General features: G+C 40.5%; 1 protein-coding gene across 2 annotated transcripts in view; it reads right to left on the reverse strand.

The window, feature by feature from the left end:
• Positions 1 to 19,912, reverse strand: part of COL4A2 (collagen type IV alpha 2 chain) — a 147,938-nt gene that overhangs the window by 19,208 nt on the left and 108,818 nt on the right. For both annotated transcript variants that reach the window (XM_066176771.1, XM_066176770.1), the window contains exons 17-31: positions 18,481 to 18,534; positions 18,143 to 18,209; positions 16,708 to 16,809; positions 16,154 to 16,309; positions 15,474 to 15,566; positions 15,007 to 15,173; positions 11,820 to 11,892; positions 11,626 to 11,732; positions 10,350 to 10,551; positions 9,530 to 9,589; positions 8,692 to 8,754; positions 5,090 to 5,197; positions 3,768 to 3,989; positions 923 to 1,084; positions 275 to 445 (exon numbers count right to left, since the gene is read on the reverse strand). In XM_066176771.1, coding sequence (XP_066032868.1) covers positions 275 to 445; positions 923 to 1,084; positions 3,768 to 3,989; positions 5,090 to 5,197; positions 8,692 to 8,754; positions 9,530 to 9,589; positions 10,350 to 10,551; positions 11,626 to 11,732; positions 11,820 to 11,892; positions 15,007 to 15,173; positions 15,474 to 15,566; positions 16,154 to 16,309; positions 16,708 to 16,809; positions 18,143 to 18,209; positions 18,481 to 18,534 — 1,807 coding nt within the window. The remainder of the gene's footprint in view (positions 1 to 274; positions 446 to 922; positions 1,085 to 3,767; positions 3,990 to 5,089; positions 5,198 to 8,691; positions 8,755 to 9,529; positions 9,590 to 10,349; positions 10,552 to 11,625; positions 11,733 to 11,819; positions 11,893 to 15,006; positions 15,174 to 15,473; positions 15,567 to 16,153; positions 16,310 to 16,707; positions 16,810 to 18,142; positions 18,210 to 18,480; positions 18,535 to 19,912) is intronic.

Genomic DNA, 19,912 nt, shown 5'->3' on the forward strand with positions numbered 1-19,912 from the left:
GAATTTCACTGAGGACAAATGGGACTAGGATAAGACTTTTAGAGAGAAAATAGTAAGTACTTTATATTTTTTTAAATGATAACCTAAACAGCCACTGCTCTTCTAAATAGGGTGGCATATCACAAGCTAGCACTGTGCCAAGCCAAACACAGGGGAAAATGGGCAGTGATTTTGGAATATATTAGGCACATGATCCTAATTCTGCTGTTTTAAATAGAGGGAGACCAGCAGAGAATATGTCTGATTCACGTCAACACAGAACAGCTTTGCTCACCTTTATCTCCTGGAAAACCATCCATTCCTCTTATGCCAGGGGGACCAGTCACACCACGTATACCCGGTAATCCTGTGTGACCCATGTCACCTTTGTCACCAGACAGACCCTTCAGGCCCACAGGGCCAGGAAAGCCTTGCTCACCATCTTCTCCCCTAGCTCCAGGTGGACCTGTTGTGTAAATGGGAGAACACGGAGAGTAAAAAAGATTTGGACATAGATGATGATTTCATACAAGGTAGCTCAAAAGGGAGAAAACTGCTGTCCTACCAACTTCATATTGAAGGGGGGAAATTAGGATTTTCTTCATCAAAGAACTGCAGAAATGACTGTAAAGATAAAGTAGCTCATCAACATGAACCAGTCTCGCTATCAGTTTGGTTCTACACCAACTTGCAATAGGACCTTCCTCTTTAACTTAAGATTTAAGCCCCTTTTCCATAAGCCCACCCTCATCTGGTGGCTCCCTTTTTGCAGTCTGCCAGCAGCCACTCTGACTTGACTTGGTAGGTGGCTGTAGAAAGAAAAGCAGCAGCTCTGCCTGTGAAGATCATCCTCAAACTTAACTGTCTGCTGTGGAAACCATACAGTTGCCCTGCCACAGAGGACTAGCAAGAGGAAAGACACAGCACTGCGTTACTTCCTCACCAAGAGGTCCTTGAGAGCCAGGCCCACCATCTGGCCCACGGTTTCCTGGTCGACCTGGGAATCCATGAGTTCCTGGCGTTCCTGGTAATCCCATCAAACCAGGGAGACCTTGTGGCCCTGGATCTCCTTTGGGTCCTGGCAAACCTGGGCCACCATCCAATCCTAAAAGACCAAAACCACGCATTAGAGAGCATCATATGTAGAGAACATGTTTTTATATATTTCTCTGTGTACACCCTAAGCTTCCATGGTGTGTTTTTCCTTTGAAAATTCAGTGAGAACAAGAAAAGCAAGTTAAAGGACTGGTCTTTAGATTTCAAATAATTGATGTTACCAGCAACGATCTCAGTATTTGCATCAGATAGGCTGATTGACCCTTTCAAATAAATGGTAACTATTTGGCACCACGTGGATATACATGCAGGTCTCTTTCCATTTTAATCCAAATTTTTCTATTTTAATACGAATAATTCTGTTATTCCTGATCTTTCTGTCACATATATCTTAGTAAGAAGTGAATCAAGGAGCTGACTGAACCACTGAAAAAATGCTATGTATCTTTTCTAAAATGTTATAAGCAGGAAAAATAACATTTAAAACAGATGGTGAGATCTATGTTATTGTTTAGAAATTGTCATGTAAGGTCATTACAAGGCACTGCTGTAAGACTGATACAAATTTCTAAGCAAAAAGACCCTAATTTTACATGAATTAATGCACTGGGTGAAAAATTACGTCTTTACCATATACGAGCAAAGAGGGTGTTAAGTTTTAAAAGATAATGTCTCCTTTTCATTCAGCTTGGAGAAGCAGCAGCATACAAATAGTACATGGCATTTAAAATCCAGGTCAAGTGGATCTCCTTTTTGTCCAGGTTTTACATCAGTGTAGGAACATTGGCTTGACTGTAGTTAAATGAGCTTTATAATTGCGGTCACTTAAAGTGGGTTTTCTCAACAACAGTATACAGGCTTTAGTTTGCTGTTCTGAGTGAAGTGGCAAAGGTGGTATAAAGGAATTCCTAGTCATTTCATGTAAAATTTAAAAATTCATACTTGTAGAAAAATTCACATGGAGCCATTCTGTCAGAACTGTAAAATAAATCAAGAATAGACAAACGAGTAATGCTTTTTATTTTCACTGTATTTTTTACTGCTGAAAACTCAGTTCTACAAAAATGCTTACAAAGAGGGTGCAAGGTCACACCATATTTTTTGTTTTCAAACGAAATTGGATTTTGTTCCCTTTTCAGAAGTGTTAGTGATGTTTTCTGCCTTTTCTCAAACTTTTTAAGGGCTACAAAGCTGCTTTCATCCTTTTCCTTCACTCTGGGGCTTTACTGCAGGTGAAACCAGCTCTCCTCACTTCAAATAACTCTGAGAAGATGATGCTCTTCCTTATTTATTTTCATCAAAAATCATGAGAAGAATATCCAGAACTAGTTTCTGTGACAAAACTTGCTTCCAGCTATTCATACAATTACTACTCCTTCCTCAGTTTCACACAGGGCAAGGGGGTAGTCAGCAGTCCTATATTTAATTATGTGTCCAAATGCAATTAAAACTGTGTAGCAGGGTATGCTAAATTCCCACATGTGTTTTTGAAAGTCCTTCACAGAGTTCAGAGTGAAAAAATCAGATTTTTTGGAGAAACTCTATTTTCTGCAGGAATTTTAGGGTGTGTGAAATTTTACAGTCTGTGAAATAACAAAATAAAATTAACACCCTGAAGTTATGAATAAGTATATAATATTATCTTTTTATTATTTGACTGACAAAGACTGACAAGATAAAATAGCTTATTAGCAGTTACCTAACTCTGTGTCGTCTTAGTTAAAATTTACAAAGTCAGCACTACTGCAATGTGCTGATCAGCAAAGCCATGCAACACCCAGACACCTTTTGGTGTGGGGAAAAAGTCTCAGTATTACTGCTGTATGTAAGTGAAAAGTCAGGATAATAGCAACACCACCATTCCTGTAACTACAGTGAAAAAAAAATTAGCAGTACATCTGAAAGTGACAAAGATGAGCAAAGTCTGGTTCTCTGGTATCCTACTGTCATTGATTTCATGTAGAGCAGGGTGAAGGATAGCTGAATGTAAGCAAAGGATCTCCAGAAAGTGTTCAGAGGAGCCAGGCATGTTGGCAACACCTGACACATGGGAGATCATCAGGCACTGGGAATTGATAGCGGAGTCATCATGTCCTGGGTTGAAGTATATTCTATCACCATCTTCATGGACTGTTAAAACCAGGTGAGGCCGTGCTCCCTGCCTCCTCCACTCTGGCTTATCTTCTGTTAATGGGCCATCAGCACCTTTGCTACACAGCTCACAGATAACCCCCTCCTGGACTACCTCCTGTTAATGGGCCCATCAGGCCTTATCACATGACTCACCATCCCATTGTGGGATGCTCTGCCCAGAGGGAGGAACCAAGCATTCCAGCCTGGATATAAGCTGAGACTCTGAACACCAGAGGGGCGCTTACCCACTGGATTCCCAGAGGACCCGAGCTACCAGACCTTTCTACAGGATCACTGCTTCAGGAAGACCACCTCATCTGGACTGCTTCCATCACTCCGCTCAGGTTGTATTCTGACTCTGTCAGTGGTCTTTTGTATTATTGCATCTATTTTATTTTACTTTCTTTCCTTTTTTTTTTTTTCCTATTAAATTGTATCTCTGACTTGGAGCCTCTTGTTTGTTTTGCTTTCAAACCACTACACATCAGTACCTCTGACACATCCTAACATGGTCCCTTACTACTCTCACATCCTTACAATTTGGCTGCATTTGTATCACACTCTTATGCAGACCTTTCTTTACATGAAGAAGCTGTTACCTCTAGTTCCTGGAACTCCTTGATCTCCTGGTGCACCTTTCAGCCCTGGGAAGCCGGGGAGGCCGACATCCCCTCGGGAACCTGCTGCTGCTCCAAACACGTCACCAGGAAGGCCCTTCTGTCCTGGTGCTCCTGGAGCTCCGGATTTTCCTGTGAGGCCTGGGTGTCCCTGCAGTCCAGGTAGACCATTTGGGCCTCTGTCTCCCCTGGGTCCAGTAAAACCTGTAAATAAAACAGGGACTAGGCATCACAGAGTTCACTACAAATGTTGGAGTTCAAATCCTAGATATACCAACATGATGGCCCCATTACCACAAATGACAAGGGAAAGGCTTCTTGTGGAATGGAAAACTGGAGCTGGACTGAAAGTTAAGCCCAAGCATTGGTGAAAGATAGCACAGGAAACTGCAGAGAATTGCTCCCTGTGGCCTGGGAGCCCTAATTTAGCAATTAGAGCACTCTGTAGAGCTTACCAGGGGAGACAGAGGTTCATAGTCCTTCCCTATGCTGCACAAAGACATGTTTTGTGATGCATCCCTTGCCTGCTGACTGGGACATGCATCAGCTCTTTTGCTTTCTCTGTTGCTACTACAGATGCTGTAGAAGAGTCTAGAGAACACTGTCAGGCCATGTGCTGCCTTAAGGCAAAGCACTACCTGGCACTGGATTTGGGAAAGTTTGCAGCACTTCAGAATCTGTGATGATTTAGGACTTTGAAATCAGATAACTCAAAAAAATTTCCAGAGAGCTCATAAATTAAGTTGCATCAATGGCTTCTGTAATCGGGTACAGAAACAACTCATTACCCCTTTCTCTGACTGAATAAACTTAGTCAGTCACAGGGAAGTGGTAGTTTCTGGAGGTAATTTCTGTAATTCTTGCGGGACTGACTCTTAATTTGTGAACATACACACCCACTGCATCTTATATGTACATGCCACTGCATGGATCATGAGTGTGGTGGCACATGCATAGGCTCATTTATGCTAATGTTAAAAAGAATTAAATGGAAGTACTAATACTATTATTTTCTTCCTTTCTGCATCATCATTATGAGTATAATGCACTTGGAATCTAAAAGATCTTGTTATTGAATTTATTTAAGAGAATTTAATGAATTTTTACTATCACATTTATAATTTTGAACAATAAAGCAAGAAACACTTCTGGATTTGAAAAGTAATATTTCTGTCTAATGGCTCATGGATTCAATGCAGAAGGGAAGATAAGTGAAAATGTACCTGGAATCAGGTGTTTGTGTTTAAATGACTGCAGTAAAAAGGTCAAAAGTATATAAAGAATAACTAATTATTTCAAGATACCTGGAGGACCTGGGAATCCTTCCCGACCTGGATCACCTCGTGTACCATTTAGCCCTGGGAAACCCATTGGACCTGGATCACCTGGGAATCCTCTTGCACCTTTCACACCTAAATTATATAAAAGAAAGTATGAAAGTGTGATCTGAACAAACAAAACAGAAATGTGCATATAATGTAAAAGAAGGTAGTAGTAAATATCATCATGATGTGTTTCTGGATGCAAAGATGAAAGCTGAAAAAAAAATTAATGGGGCTATACAGTAGCTCTTTAGAAGTATTCAAGACCTCAAAACATGGACCAAAAATCTAGGTTAAGTGCTTTTACAAACATGGATTAACCTGACTAAAAGACTAATGATATGGAGACTACTAGGGTAAAGATAATTAGTTTCACAGACTTTTGGAGCTTTTCAATATTTTGTAAATTAAGGCTTTTAGATTAAGGTCAAAAGGCAATGTCAAAAAAGAATATTCACAGAAATGGGCACATATGAGATGCTGATCACAGAACAAGAGCAGACTGGTTTAGATAACCAAGAAGCACAAATGTAAGGCTAAAGGTTTGATCTAATAATCCCTCAAAATGAATACAAATTAACTACCCTACTTACTATATTTGTAACATTACAGTTCTAGAGATTCCCTAGTAAAAGAAATGATGTGCCCTGAAAAAAAAGGATGTACCAGTTCTTCTGTCACTGACCTCTTGTTCATACTGATTTTTCTCCTGACAACTAAAATGATACCTTGCTTCCTTGTGACACAGTATTTGACATTTCAGTAAGGGCAAATATTACTGTTTTTTAACATCTCAAAACCTACAAACATTTGGTAGGATTCCTTTGTTATGTTTCAAAAATTATATATTTTTTTCCATGCAATAGTTTTATAACTTGAGTCTCGTTAATTCACTGTACTACAAGATCAAGATTTTTTGGTAAAGCTCTTTGAAAATGGTTCCTGTGGAATGCTTTGCTCCCGTACCCTCCCCAGCAATTTGAACTTTCTAAGTTCCCAGCTCAGGCTTGAAGGTCAACAACATGCTTTAACATTTAAAATGCTGTTGCTTAGCATCACCACGAATTACAACTCATTTATTCATTACTGAAAGCAAGTTTCTCTCCACCACTAACTATGACAAACCAAGGAAAATATCACTTGGATTTTAATACTTTTTTCCACTTTAGTTTTCTGAAATTTATATTATTTAACCACGATTATTTGTAGTTTTAACTATCATTTGTGAAGGGGAGAAGGAAACACTTAAAAAAATGAGAAATGAGGTGCACATAACCAGCCAATGCAATGTCCATAATATTTCACAGGAAATATTCATCGGACTCTTCCATGCTATACAGGACTATTTTTGTCTCACTTATATGAAAAGTAACTTCTCAGAAAGAAATGAAAAGGAAAATCTTAAGCTTTCCGGTCTCAATGAAAAACACCAATGTGCCTCTTTCCCAAATGGCATCTTGGTCTTTTTTCCCATCTGCAATAACTGACTTCCATTAATTCTGTTCAGTATTGCACTAATTAAAATGCCATGTGAGAGAAAGAACGTGCAGAGGGAGAATACAACCACTGCTTACCACATATTTCAGTAACTCATTATGTGATGTTAGCTGGTGATAACATTGTGCCAAACAGCAGTGCGAAAGAAGTTCGTATTTTGGCCAATATAATGTTTGGTTTGCAGTTTAGCTATTTGAGACAAAAAACAGCTTAAAATTTTTATTCAACAGCAATTGTGTAGCTCTTGAGACTCCTGAATAACCAAGATATGACTCAGGGTGGTCTGGGTGTGTTGCCAGGAATTTCAGAGGAACACAAGGACATGAAGGTGGCAGACTATAAAGGAACTCCTTGCTTGATACACTGTGTGCCATTAGCACCTGAGACACTTGATTGTCTACAGAGGAGCTCCATGCTGGCTGAACAGAAGTTGGGAAATCTTGTGGACAAACCACATGACTCTAAGCAGAGAATGAACTGGTGTAAAGGAGGTGTTGGTGCTTTTGTGTGGGTCTGGCAAATGTGGGTAGGAATGATGCCCCAGACAACTCAATTGAGACAACTATGGCAAAAAGAAGCTGTCAAAATGTGTCCTTTTCCACCCAGGCTTCTGGTTCCAGAACTGCCTCGAATTAAAAGGCAGCAAAGAACAGAGCTCTGCAATGTACCCTGCAAGGGGGCCTTCCCAGGTATTGGAGAGAGAGGATAAAAAACAAGTCTTAAAAAACTCCCAAGTCTTAAAATTACTAAAGCATGCAAGCTAACAAAGGCAGAGAAAGATCTGTTAAAGAGCTAACCAAGAATACAAAATATAAAACACATGAAACAGCATCACTTGTGTTACAGCAGTGTTACAGCTGGGAGTTAAATCTGACTGTACTCACTGAAAGAAAAACCTTCAAGCTCATATGAATGAAAGAATAAACAAATCATCATATTCAAAAAGAAAGCTACAAATATTGCAAAGGAAACAAGAAGCATTGATCCTAGCAACAAACTTAGGCACTAGGAATATGGAAACACAGGTAATCTTTCAACAGAGATAAAATTTTCCCTTTTAAGATCCATTAGTCTGTGATAAATCAATTAATCAATCCATGTATGCCATAATAAACCTTGTGCTGGGGAAAAAAAGAGCTCGACCTTAAAATTTATACTCCAGATCTCTAAACTTGGCTAAAGCACAGGGGCACAGAAACAAATGCGTCAAGAATTTTACATTTCCCAAAATCTGAAGGACCCAGCTATGGTTTTTGTCAGTGTCTTTGCAACTGATGACGAGAAGGATTTATTGTAAAAGAGTTTTATTGCTGAGGCTGAGAGCCCCTAAGTTTATAGGAGTTGTTGGTGCTGGTCAGACATTCTTCAAGGTCAGTCATTAATTATGACCACTCAGCACACTTTGCCCATGTGTCTCAATTCCATCTCACACGCTCCTTCAGGCTCTGTCCTCACCTCCTCTTTCTCTTGGAAGGAGGTGGGGACCCTCAGTGCTGGGGAGGCTCAGGATGACCAGATGGCCCCTCTGGGCCAGGGGGGACTAGCTCTGCAAGGCAGCTGTGCGTGGCTACAGACAGAAGAGCTGTGTTGTGTCAGCCAGCCTGGCCACGACACTGAGCCACATCACAGACTTCAGGCTCACACTTGCTGAAGGTACTCTGTACATCACTTGAGGAGGAACAGTGAGAAGGATTTGTCACAGTCCTCCATTGAAGCCTTTTATCACCCTGCTCTCAGAGGACAGGATTTGCCTTGTGAGGTGTGCAGTCAGCTCTGGGAGACCTCAGTATACTCTCTACTACTCAACTGTAGACTCTGTACACTCCTACTTGCATGTGGAGAATGGCAAATGGGCTGTCCTTTCTGCCTTCTGTTTCGTGGCTGACACTCATTAGCAAAGGCAGGCTTAGCTCAGGAATGGTGAAGTCACCTGGGCTGCACACTGCTTAGATCTCTTTGGCAGGGTCAGGTTAGTGCTGTGTTCCAGCGTAATCTCTAAAACGTGCTGTCTGCCAAGGCTCAGTGGCAAGATACCCTTCCAATAGAGTGTATGTGGCAAACACAATATGGGTAAAGCCAAACATTACCTGTGGCTCCTGGCACTCCTGGCTTTCCTTGGGATCCCTTTGGTGGCCTTACGCAGCCTGCACCTGCAAACAAAAAACCAAGTTAGTTGCACCATACGTGCTCTTATGCTGCCTCTCCATGTCTCTGGGCCTGCAGCTGAGACAATTTCATTAAAACAGGTGAAGGAAATTAACCAGCAAACTCGTAATTTGAAAAGAAATTTTATTCTTCATTGAAAAAAACTTGGCTATGGGTGGCGTTTTCAGGGGAGCACTCAAGCTGATCGCTACTCCAAGAGCTGCTCTTCTGCCTATTTTTCAGGGCCTATGGTGGCAGGTCCAGTTGGACCGGCATGGGAAGGGTAGTCCAGCCTCATGGATGACTGTATTTTTCAGAATAAGAGAAATGCTTTGTTTCCCTATGGGTGACTTATACCCATGAAGTAATCAAGCCAATTTTTGTTAAAATCTAAGGGGTTTTCTCTTATATGTCACACTGCACTGAAAATCTTCACTCAAAGCTCTTATTTAAAATAGGTTGATAAAATTTTCTTGGGCACCTAACTTCTGCTACTGTTTTTACAGACTGCACAGTAATCATACAGTAAACACTCAGGAGTGATGAAATAAAGAATCTCTGAATTGTAGAGCTGAAAGTGCAAAAATTTCAGAAAATGTTAAATTTGATTAATTTAGTTTAGAGCTATACAGAGTATATGCATAGTTATTTGTGACCCAAAGTTCAAATTGTTTACAACCAAGAGCATCCAAAGCAGTCATCAGAAAGAAAGTATAAAAGCATACCCATAAAAGCAATATAATACTAAAAATATATTCAAGCCATTTTTATGTACAGTACCTGACCAAATTGGTTCGGTTCCATCTCCTCTAGGAAAGTCTTCAGTGACCTGCCCACAGTCTGTGAGCAAAGAATTAAAAAACACAGTTATTATCTAAAAGAGAAAAATTGCAAAAAGACAAAAATGTTCTCAATTCTAACCAAAATGCCTATAAAACCAGCAGATAACGTATTCTCTTATGCACTGTGCACACATACCACACAAATTATTTGCTGTAACACAGTGAACACTCTATCCACGCATTGATTAGATCCAAGCTTAAAACCTATCCTGTCCAAGTTAGGAGGCTGTCCCATGTACTGTGTTAGGTTGAAACGTACTTGCTTTAGCTTGAATATTCTGCCAGGCTTTTCTAAGTGAAGGAATAAAACTCTGGGCCTGAGCTCTTCTGAATGTAGCCCGGGCATTGCTATGCTTGGAAGGGATTTGAAAAGCTTCAGAAATATTATGAGGAGCTCTGAAGGGCAGAAGCATGATTTTCTCTCGTCAGTTGAAAGATTATGTTGGATGGGAAAAATCAGAGAAAACCACCTGTGGGATTCCCAGTGGCAGAACATTCCTCCAACTGCTTGAAACCTGAAAAATGTTGCTTGCTGGCACTAAGACATTAATTCATGCTATTTCAGTGCCTGGCATGAAACTACTGGGTCATCTGAAGTATGTCCTTTTATAAGATTTCTGGACAATACCAGCGTTTCCTTTTACCCCACATAACCCCCACCAACCTGTCCCTTTTCAACAGTGTGCTACATAAATGCTGCACACAACTCAGTGCTGATCTCCCATGGCTCTGATGTAAGACAGAGTGGTGTCTCTTACCTAGCTGGCCAGGCTCTCCTGGCAGACCAGGCAGACCTGGAGATCCTGGGATTCCAGCTTGTCCTTGGTCACCTGGAGAACCCCGGAACCCTTTTGGACCAGGAAATCCTTCACCTGGCAGGCCTGCTTCTCCTGGAAAGCCCTTTGGGCCTAATTCACCTGGATAACCAGGATCACCGGGGAAACCTCTGATAGCATCACCCTGTGGGAAGTGAACAGAGGTGGTCACTCCTCACTTTGCTGAGAAACAAATGCAACTCAAACAGTCGAACTACTCCCATGAATAACATCTTATAGGCAGTAATTTCTCAAGTGTTGCATCCCAGCTCTTTAAATCCACATAGAAAAGAAAGTATTTTTGAAATAACCTGACTTTAATGTAGACCACATGGCAGCAAGAGCATGAGAGAAGTGCTCCTTGAGAGAACATCCCCCTAAAAATGTTGGCTCATGAAAAGCATTTGGACAATAAATCAGTGTTGTGGAGGGGCTATTGGTCCTTCCTTATAAGCTGTAAGTGGGTTTGAGGAGACCAAATGCATTGTGGCGTTTACTTCTGAGAAAAGCTGACAAAATGCACCCAAAAGATTTTTTCTCTGTCCGCACTCCTAGTGATATTTCTACACTACTGAATCAACATTTTACAAACATTAGAATGCTTTTCGATCTTCAGAAGCAATAGGAAGTACCATCTTTGCTGACAGGAAAAGTACTGTGGTCTAGAGTGCCTAGTATAGCTCTTGCCCATCTTCAGTATGATATATGAGCAACCCAGTGGTTCAAAACATCATTTATGATGAGCCACAGAAATTCTTCTTGCAAGGTATTTAATTTTGCCTATAGAAGGAAATAAGAAAATGAACAAAGACTACATGTCTAATTTCTAGATAGCTACAGTTAGGTGAGTTGCTATCAAGCAATATGATGACATAATGTACATTTTAAGGACATAAAATTGTAGTAAATTTTGCTTTTCTTCAACATAGTTGTACCAAAGCTATTGAACTTTAGTCACAAAGAATCTCAGACTATACTAGAAGGAATCACTAACAAACCATACACTACCACTTGTTGTTTAAGTAAAATGGAAATAGAAGTGAAAGATTTTTCCAAAAACCCTGAGAGTAAACCTGATGCTTAATTTATCAATAACCAGCAAACCCAGACTAGTTTTGCATCATTATCTGTGAAAGAAGGACAGGCTGGTGACTGTAACCCCTCAGAATTACGTGTATTAGTTACTGGGTGTGGTGTATTTGCTGCATTCGTTGCTTACCGGAAGGCCAGGCTGTCCTGGTAAACCATCTAATCCATCTCTGCCCGGGAAACCATCTTCACCTCTGATTCCAGGCAGCCCGGGGTCTCCTCGGATTCCTTTGGTGCCTAAAAAAGACCTTCCATTGTGAGACCAATCTTTCATTAACACTATAAATAATAGGAAAATACAGGTGATAAGAATTCTCACTCTACCTTTTGTAGTTATGTGTAAAGAGTCTCCCTTTTCTCCTTTCCGTCCAGGAAATCCAGCTGGACCCGAAAATCCCTGGCGTTACATACATTAAAAAAACCCCAAAACAAACCAGAACTGCTTAAGAAATAAGCATAAAATTTACATTTCTACTGTCCTGCTTAAAGAACTATCCCCCTTTAATTTTTACTGCTTTCCTGTTACTTCCTGTGAACAATTTCCTATTCAATAATCCCATTCTTCTTCAGAACCTTTATTAATATGTTCTAACTAGGACCAAGGTCTCTATAACATGGTAGAGGAGATTCTGCACGAGGATGGATTGAGACACCTGTGACTTTCCATGAGCTAGACTCCTGCAGGTGACTGCTGCTGCAGAACTGCACTGGAGAAAGTATGGTGAATTACTCAGTGTTAACCACTAAAGAAAATGCCCTAAGCAACTCTTTGCCACCTTTGAAAAAACCTTAGGGTTCCACCGATGTGCAATTCCTCCTGTGCACCACTCCCAAGGAGAAAAACCTTGGACTGGGATTCCCAGCATAGTTCTGGGGCTGAAAAGTAGCACCACCTTAATCTACCAGACAAGAACTTGGGCACAGAGGTATTAAGTGATCAAATCACTTAATCAAATCACAGACCTGAGGGTAGGTTTTGGTTAGAATGGAGTGCTGGAGGTCTCTGGGCCAGCACCTGGAGATAGAGCAGGTTGCTCAGGGCCTTGCCTAGCCATGCACTGAAAATCTCCAAGGAGGGAAACTTTCTTGCAAAGATAAACTGTGGTGAAGCTGAAGACCAGTCTTTGGTCTTGATTCCTTGACATAATGCTAGAACCTCCTCCTGAACAGGCCATCTGAAAGTGAAATTTCTAGCTGCTGGCCAAGAGCCTTGCAATCACAGAACCAAATCCATATCCGTGGTAGGTGCCAAGGCCCAGAGGTTACAGTCATTTACTACCGACTGTTTTATGCCAGTTAGCTTTAGTTCTGAATAATTACACTCATGCTCACTAAAATAAAAGCTGTGCATGTTAGGCTTTCCTCAGCCACATCTTACTGAATTCCAGGGCAGTCACTGAATGAAAGGGATGTACCTGATAAATTTATTTTTTGTTTAAAATACTTCTGTGCCAAACATTATCTTAAAGTGTGCCCTTGGCACCACTGTATTTTATTGACATTCTGGGTGAAAAGCTGTATCTCAGCTGCAGGTCACCGTAACAATACAGGTTTGCACTTCTGTTAGTCAAAAGAGTGAAATTAGTTTTGATTATAAGCATTCTACTTTACCTGGGACATATTTGAAAACTGCTTTTTAATGGTGAGTGAAGCCAATCTGAACTCCATGGTAAAGTTATTTCTTTTGGACATTGATTTTTCAGACCAAAAGAAATCTCAGGAACTTAAAATAATGCTGAATTACTGCATTAGCAGTGCACTAATAGCATGATCTTAACATAGCTTTTTTTTTGTTCTTGAGATTTAGAAGTTATGTATAATACAATTTAGCACAGAGGTATTTTCAAAATATTTTACAGCTGCTTCTAATTTTTCTTTTTCCACAGAAAAAAGAATCCCTTTGTGTGGGATAAAACTTTATTTTCATTAAACTGACATAGATCTCATCAAGATTAATTGTATTTATCATAGATCTCATCAAGATTAATTGTATTTATCATCCAAATATGTAGCTTTGTTGAACATGCTTAAAGAATTATGGAGTGATCTTGCCCCAAAATATGGATGAAGAATATGTAAGCTACATTGTTTGACTTTTTGAATTTGCTGTTCTATGTCTGTACATATTTATACTTCTCTCTGTTCTACAGTAACTTAAATTCTGGGATGAAGAATCTCAAAAGCAAAAAGCCTTGTAGAACTTACAAAGTTTTAACCAAAGTATCAAGATTATATTTTTGGAAATATTTATGTCAATTTTTCAGGACTTCTAGGAAGTATAGCTTTTCATAAAAGTATTTTGAATTTTTGAAAAAAAAAATCAACATTTTCTGCTTATTTTTTTATACAGCCATAATAAAGTCAAAATTTAATGTATTATATTTAAATTCTAAAAGATCCCAAACTTTAGATAGCTGTGAGTGAGCTTGGTTTTTCTGAAGTTCAGAAGAGCTTAAAGTACTAACTGAAAACATGTTTCCTCTGACATCTTCAGACTGTGGTATGTAGTGATAGAGAAAGAGGAATGGTTTTAAACTGTAAGAGTGGATTTAGATTAGATATTAGGATGATATCCCATACCTGGAAGTGTTCAAGGCCAGGTTGGATGGGGTTCTGAGCAACCTGGTCTAGTGGAGGAGGTTCCATCCCATGGCAGGGATTTGGAACTGGGTGAGCTTTACGGTCCCTTCTAACCCAAAGCATTCTACGATTCTTTGATAAACAACATCAACTTCTGGGTCATCATTACAAAGGATTTATTCTAAAATCTTGAGAGATGTGACTGACTAAAGCCATTTCTGCCTGTGAGGAGGCATGATGGAGTTAGCACACCACATAGTACAGCACCTCTGTGTATCATTAACAAACAAGCTGTTATAAGCAAAGCCCTTTCCTCAATGTTACTGAATAGTGTTTTTTGAAAGACTATATTGTAAACAGGAACCTTACATTTTTTCAGTTTAACATATGCATCCTATAAGCAACAACCTCTGATTACTACTCCAGTTGTTTCCCTTCTAGATGGTCAGATCACACTCAGTACTACAGCAGCTTGAAAGGGTTATGCTTTCTTCAGATAGAAGGTGGACTTTGGTTTATGAGGAAATCTTTCACTCTCCCCAAAATTTCCTATTTTCACTTCCATCTTAGCAATTGTTGGCCTTCAGGATTTTATAGATAACCTCCTGAGAGCTACTGAAGTGGGAAAGAAAGTGGGAAAGGAAGTGGGAAAGAAAGTGGGAAAGAAAGAAAGAAAGTGGGAAAGAAAGTGGGAAAGAAAGTCGGAAAGAAGAAAGAGAAAGAAAGAAAGAAAGAAAGAAAGAAAGAAAGAAAGAAAGAAAGAAAGAAAGAAAGAAAGGAAAGAAAGAAAGAAAGAAAAGAAAGAAAGAAATAGAAAGAAATAGAAAGAGACCATACTTTTCATAATTTTTCCGTGGAGAATAGTTTGAGGTTTTAGATTTTTTTCATAGTAGGCATATAAAGCTAAGCAATAATGAAACAGCTATCTCACTTTTGCGCCAGGGTAGCCAGGAAGACCATGTGGTCCTTGATCACCAGGTTGTCCTTTCTGTCCAGGCTGGCCAGGGGTTCCTGGAAAGCCAGGAGGGCCACGGGGGCCAGTAGAGCCCCTTCTCAGCTCCTCACCCAAAAGGCATGTAGTGCAATCCCCTTCTTCACCTAAGGGGAAGATTGGGATGGAAAGAAAGCAAGCTCTATCAACAACAAATAGATGTGCAGCTGTATCCATCTTATATATAGACTTGAGAATATTTGAGTAGTTTTTCAAATACTTGAGAAAACAACTCCTTCTTTTTTTCTGACAAGAATCTAACACAGAGTTTCTTTGTCATTTGAGCCCCAGATCAAATTCATCAGTCCTCATGCATGTCATAGTTCAATAAACCCAGACTGAACACACTGGGGCTTTACATAATGTGTAACAGCAGATCATTTATTGAGTTATCTGTTATAACCTACCTTTAGGTCCTTTTTGTCCTCTTGGCCCAGGGAAACCTTGTATACCAAATCTACCTGGTGCTCCCTCTCGTCCTTTTAATCCAAAGAGAGGACCTAGAAGTATAATTAAATAAAAAAATAAATTCATCTACTGCAGATTTATTCTTTTTCTCTTTCATTCCTGTTTTCTTGAGCTGCAATGCATTTTCCTGTTTCCCCTAATGTCACTTACAGTCTAACCCAGCCTGCTGTGATGTACTCCCTTCTCTCTTCCTCTCTCCATCTTCTGACAGCTTCTCACACTCATTCTCAGTAATTTCCATCTGCTATGGCAGACAATCCTTGCCATTCTTTGCTCTCTCTAACACTGAATTCCTCCTCTCAGCCCAACCTACTCTGCATTGGCACAAATAGCCTGCTCTGGATCACCTCCTGCACATCCTTTTCCCCATTCTTTCAAATGTTTCCAGGACTGTCTAAAGATCATGCAAACCTTTTCTTCACAGACTAGTGTACACGACTTCTCTGCATGTCCTCCCCACCTCTATTTCATTTCATTTCATTTCATTTCATTTCATTTCATTTCATTTCATTTCATTTCATTCTGACAATGTCTCACTTTGCCCTGCCAACAGCTGTCTTTAAAATAATCAAAGATGTTCCTGTGAGTTCCCATCATCTCTCTGTTTTTATGCACTTACCAGGGGCTCCAACGGGACCAGGTGGACCACGAAGTCCTGGTGAGCCGTCCTTACCCGGAAGCCCAGGTGGCCCCGCAAAATAAGCAGGAGATCCTATTTCACCCTTTTCACCTTTTGGTCCCATTTCTCCAGGTAAGCCTGGCTTATCCCCATCCCCTGAAACAGAACCAGGGAAGAAGTTCAAAACAATTTCTTAACAGTGCTGCCTAAAGAGCTGTGATGTAACAGAAGAGAAAGTTCATACAGTTTCATCTAACATGCAAGGAAAAATGGACATACATAGCATGGAGCAAAAATGGTAACTGCACTTTTCACTTGAGGAAATCAATAGCAGTTACAGAAACAAGGTTCTGACATTATTTCAGTAATTTTGCAGGAGTCTCATTGGTCCAGAGGAAAATGCTCCTCTCATTCTTTGCCCCCTCCAGTTATTATCTACTACTCTGCACCGTGTATCACATGATCAGCATAAAAATTTTCCCCACTGTGACCCCGTATCAGTCAAAACTCTCTATAAAGTTAAGCTGTTAGAACATGTATTGCTGGGGTATTACCATCAGAAAATCCAGGAAGACCAGGCGATCCACGATCTCCCTCCTCTCCTGGGTCTCCTGGCAGCCCAGAAACACCTGGGAAGCCTGGATCACCTCTTGCACCTGAAAGACATTCCCGATTCCACAAAATGTGTTAGTGTGATGCTGCTCTTTGTAAAAAACCAAATATTAGTACCTTGAAGTGCTTTGGAGTTGTAGAGTTTATAATAGTTTCTAAAACGTAGCTTTAGAAATGGACAGACAGGAATGGTGTGAAGCCACCAAGCCCAGGAAGAAAGATAATATCTTTCACCTTTTACTAATATACAGCTAGAGCTACATTGCTCCTGGGGAGTACAGAAGAGCAGTTCTCTGTGGAGAGCCCCTCTTTCCTACAGGAAGTTTCTACAGTAATAGAAGTGAGATATGTGAGCTTTCCTTTGCTTCCCACTACCAAAAGAATCTGCCTGGGCCCAGCTATTGCATGCAGAAAGTATCATGCTCTTGTCAAAGATCAGTGATAGTAGAGGATGTGGTGTGTTCAGCCCCCTGCCTGTTTCTTTCTCTTTCTACACAGTCCCTCCTGCTTCTAAATGGTTGGCAGGGTATTCAGGGTGATTTGACCAATGTTTTGGGCCTCTTGCCCCCTTTCTCTGGGAGGAAGGGAACCATTCAGTGCTAGTCTCCCTGGCTTTCAACAAGACTAGTAAACTCTGTGGTATGAGGACAAAGGCCAAGGCAATGGCATGTGATCACTCTTGCTGTTTGCTGGCACCTTCCCTTGAATAGTTTTGGCCTTGGCAAACTGCTATCACCTTTTCTGTGTTTTTAGCCTAGCCATGCAGAGCCACCACTGCTTTGGCAAAACAGCTGACACTTAGTGCTACAAGCTTAGTGAAACCATGGCAATGGAAATTTGTCAATTAAAAAGAAGAAAAAAAATACTCTTATACTCCTCAAGGCCTTTAAAATGTGTGGGTTTCTTTTCTTTCTTTCTTTCTTTCTTTCTTTCTTTCTTTCTTTCTTTCTTTCTTTCTTTCTTTCTTTCTTTCTTTCTCTGTCTGTCTGTCTGTCTGTCTTTTAGATGATAAGAATGCTCTCTGCTGTGCTGCCACTACTGTGCTTTATCCAAAGACTGAAACAGGACACAGAACACAGACTCCCATTCTTTCTTTCACTGGACAACAAAGTCACACGCTTTTTTTGCTTTTTCTTCTCTGTGGATACAGGCATGCACGGAAGCCTTTTGTATAGCAATCCACCGTCAGTGGGAGAGACAAAGAAACCACCTGCTTGCAAAAAGGTGATTAGGGCACTCTCTCGGAAGGCAATTACAGGTTCTGGAACACTTTAGCAAACACTTTTTTTTTTGAGTTCAGTTCTCAGAATGTCATGCTTTTGATCTATGCAGAAGGTAGTAAAACAGCTAAGATAAACAACTGAAGCAAAGATGTACCTTTCCTTGGGATGCGGGAAGGAAAATAGGAATCTGGCCCTGGAGCACCCATCTCACCAGGCTCTCCCTGTCAACAGAAGTTAAAGTATCACACCCAAGCACATTATTTTAGAGGATTTCTTTTAAAATGGAAAGGCATGCCCATGAAACACAAACACCCAAGTTCCCAAAGGCACTGAATTGACATTTAAGAAACCTCAAAGATGTCAAATTAACAAACCACACAACCTGTTCTACAATAACAACAGACACAATTGCTACTACATTATGACAGAAAAGGAAAGAAGGCAAAATGACATCTGGCTTATTGTTTCTAGCAAATGAAAGTAAAGCAGTACCTTGCTTCCTCTGGGACCATGGCCACCAGGTGGACCATCAACTCCTGGAAAACCCTGTAATACACATAAAAATGATTGACTTGTCTTTTTATCAGAGCGAGACTAAAATTATTTGGTCTGTAGCAATTCCTCTAACACCAATAAGGTTCCTTGTGGTTTGAAGTTCCACCTCTTGGACCACACCTAACTCTTGGCAAAGGCCAGAGGGACCTGCTGTTCTGCAGGCTCTGTCACCCTTGGCAGTGGTGGAGATGGAAGAAGCACCTACACTCACACCATTCCATGGATACTCCAGGATGCAGGAGGAGAAAAGGGGATCCCCTCCATGCCAGTTGACCCTGAGACACAAGGGCCAGGCAGCCAGACCACACCAGCCTGCTGCAAGAGAACTAAACAAGTCAGAATCATTACAAGTAGACATATTTTCACTGGAATGGAAGCAGTGAAATAGCACTGAACTATACAGGTCCTTTTTGCTCTTTTCCACGTGGATGGAGACTGTTTCGCTGAAGAAGGGCTGAATGAGAAGGATTCGGAAACAGCCAGATTCCAAAGATGCTGACCCAGATGAGACTATTTCTTCTGTGTACTTTACTCAGCTCTTTGACAACTTTTGTTCTCTACAGAAAATGTTTATATGCACTTTGGAAAGAGACTGGTGTTAAAAAGGTGTATTTTAAGTAGAAAACAGTGCCTAGATCAAGAACTGATGTCAATTAACACAGTTTTGCTGAAACTAGTAGTTTTGCACAATTCACATTTATAATCAGATTATTAGTCAGCTTTTTAAAATCTCAGCATCTCTCAAGTTTTACAGTGGGTATAACTCCTACCCAGAACTTGAGTGATAATAACCAGCTCTGTAAGTCACTATTAAAGTAGTTTTGAAGCACTAAAATACCACAGCTCTCAACAAGATGCTGCAAACCCGATCACATGTTTCACAGACTTTTTCATTACGGCAAGCGTACGTCACACCAGTGGAAAACCAGCCTCTTGATTATCAGGTGTAAAATCTCTTTACACTAGGTGGAGCTGGTGGTCCAAAAGCAAAGGCAGCAGCTTCCTGCTAAACTGCAACTTCATCTGTGTGCTAGCAGGACATAATAATCCTTCTTTATTTCTTAAGAATAAAATCACTCAAAAATCAACAAATAGGAGGTTGTGAATAGCACATAGAGTAGGGTGTCCCCTTTCACACACACACACTATACAATGACAGTCCATACAAACCAATGTACCTTCTGCCAAGATTCATCCCCAAAAAGGTGCAGCCACTGCTAACATCTGACTGGAGCATGAACCCATGTTAAGGTCAACCAGTGGGCTTTAATGGGTTTTGCATCAGCCTCTCCATGTATGTTTTACTAACAGCAATTCCCTTCCACACCACCAGGACTGAATAGCTGTGCAAATGTTCTTTTTCAGATTT

This window comes from Chamaea fasciata, unplaced genomic scaffold, assembly GCF_029207755.1.
Source record: "Chamaea fasciata isolate MVZ Bird 193981 ecotype frontalis unplaced genomic scaffold, bChaFas1.0.hap1 SCAF_2, whole genome shotgun sequence".
Taxonomy (NCBI): Eukaryota; Metazoa; Chordata; class Aves; order Passeriformes; family Sylviidae; genus Chamaea; species Chamaea fasciata.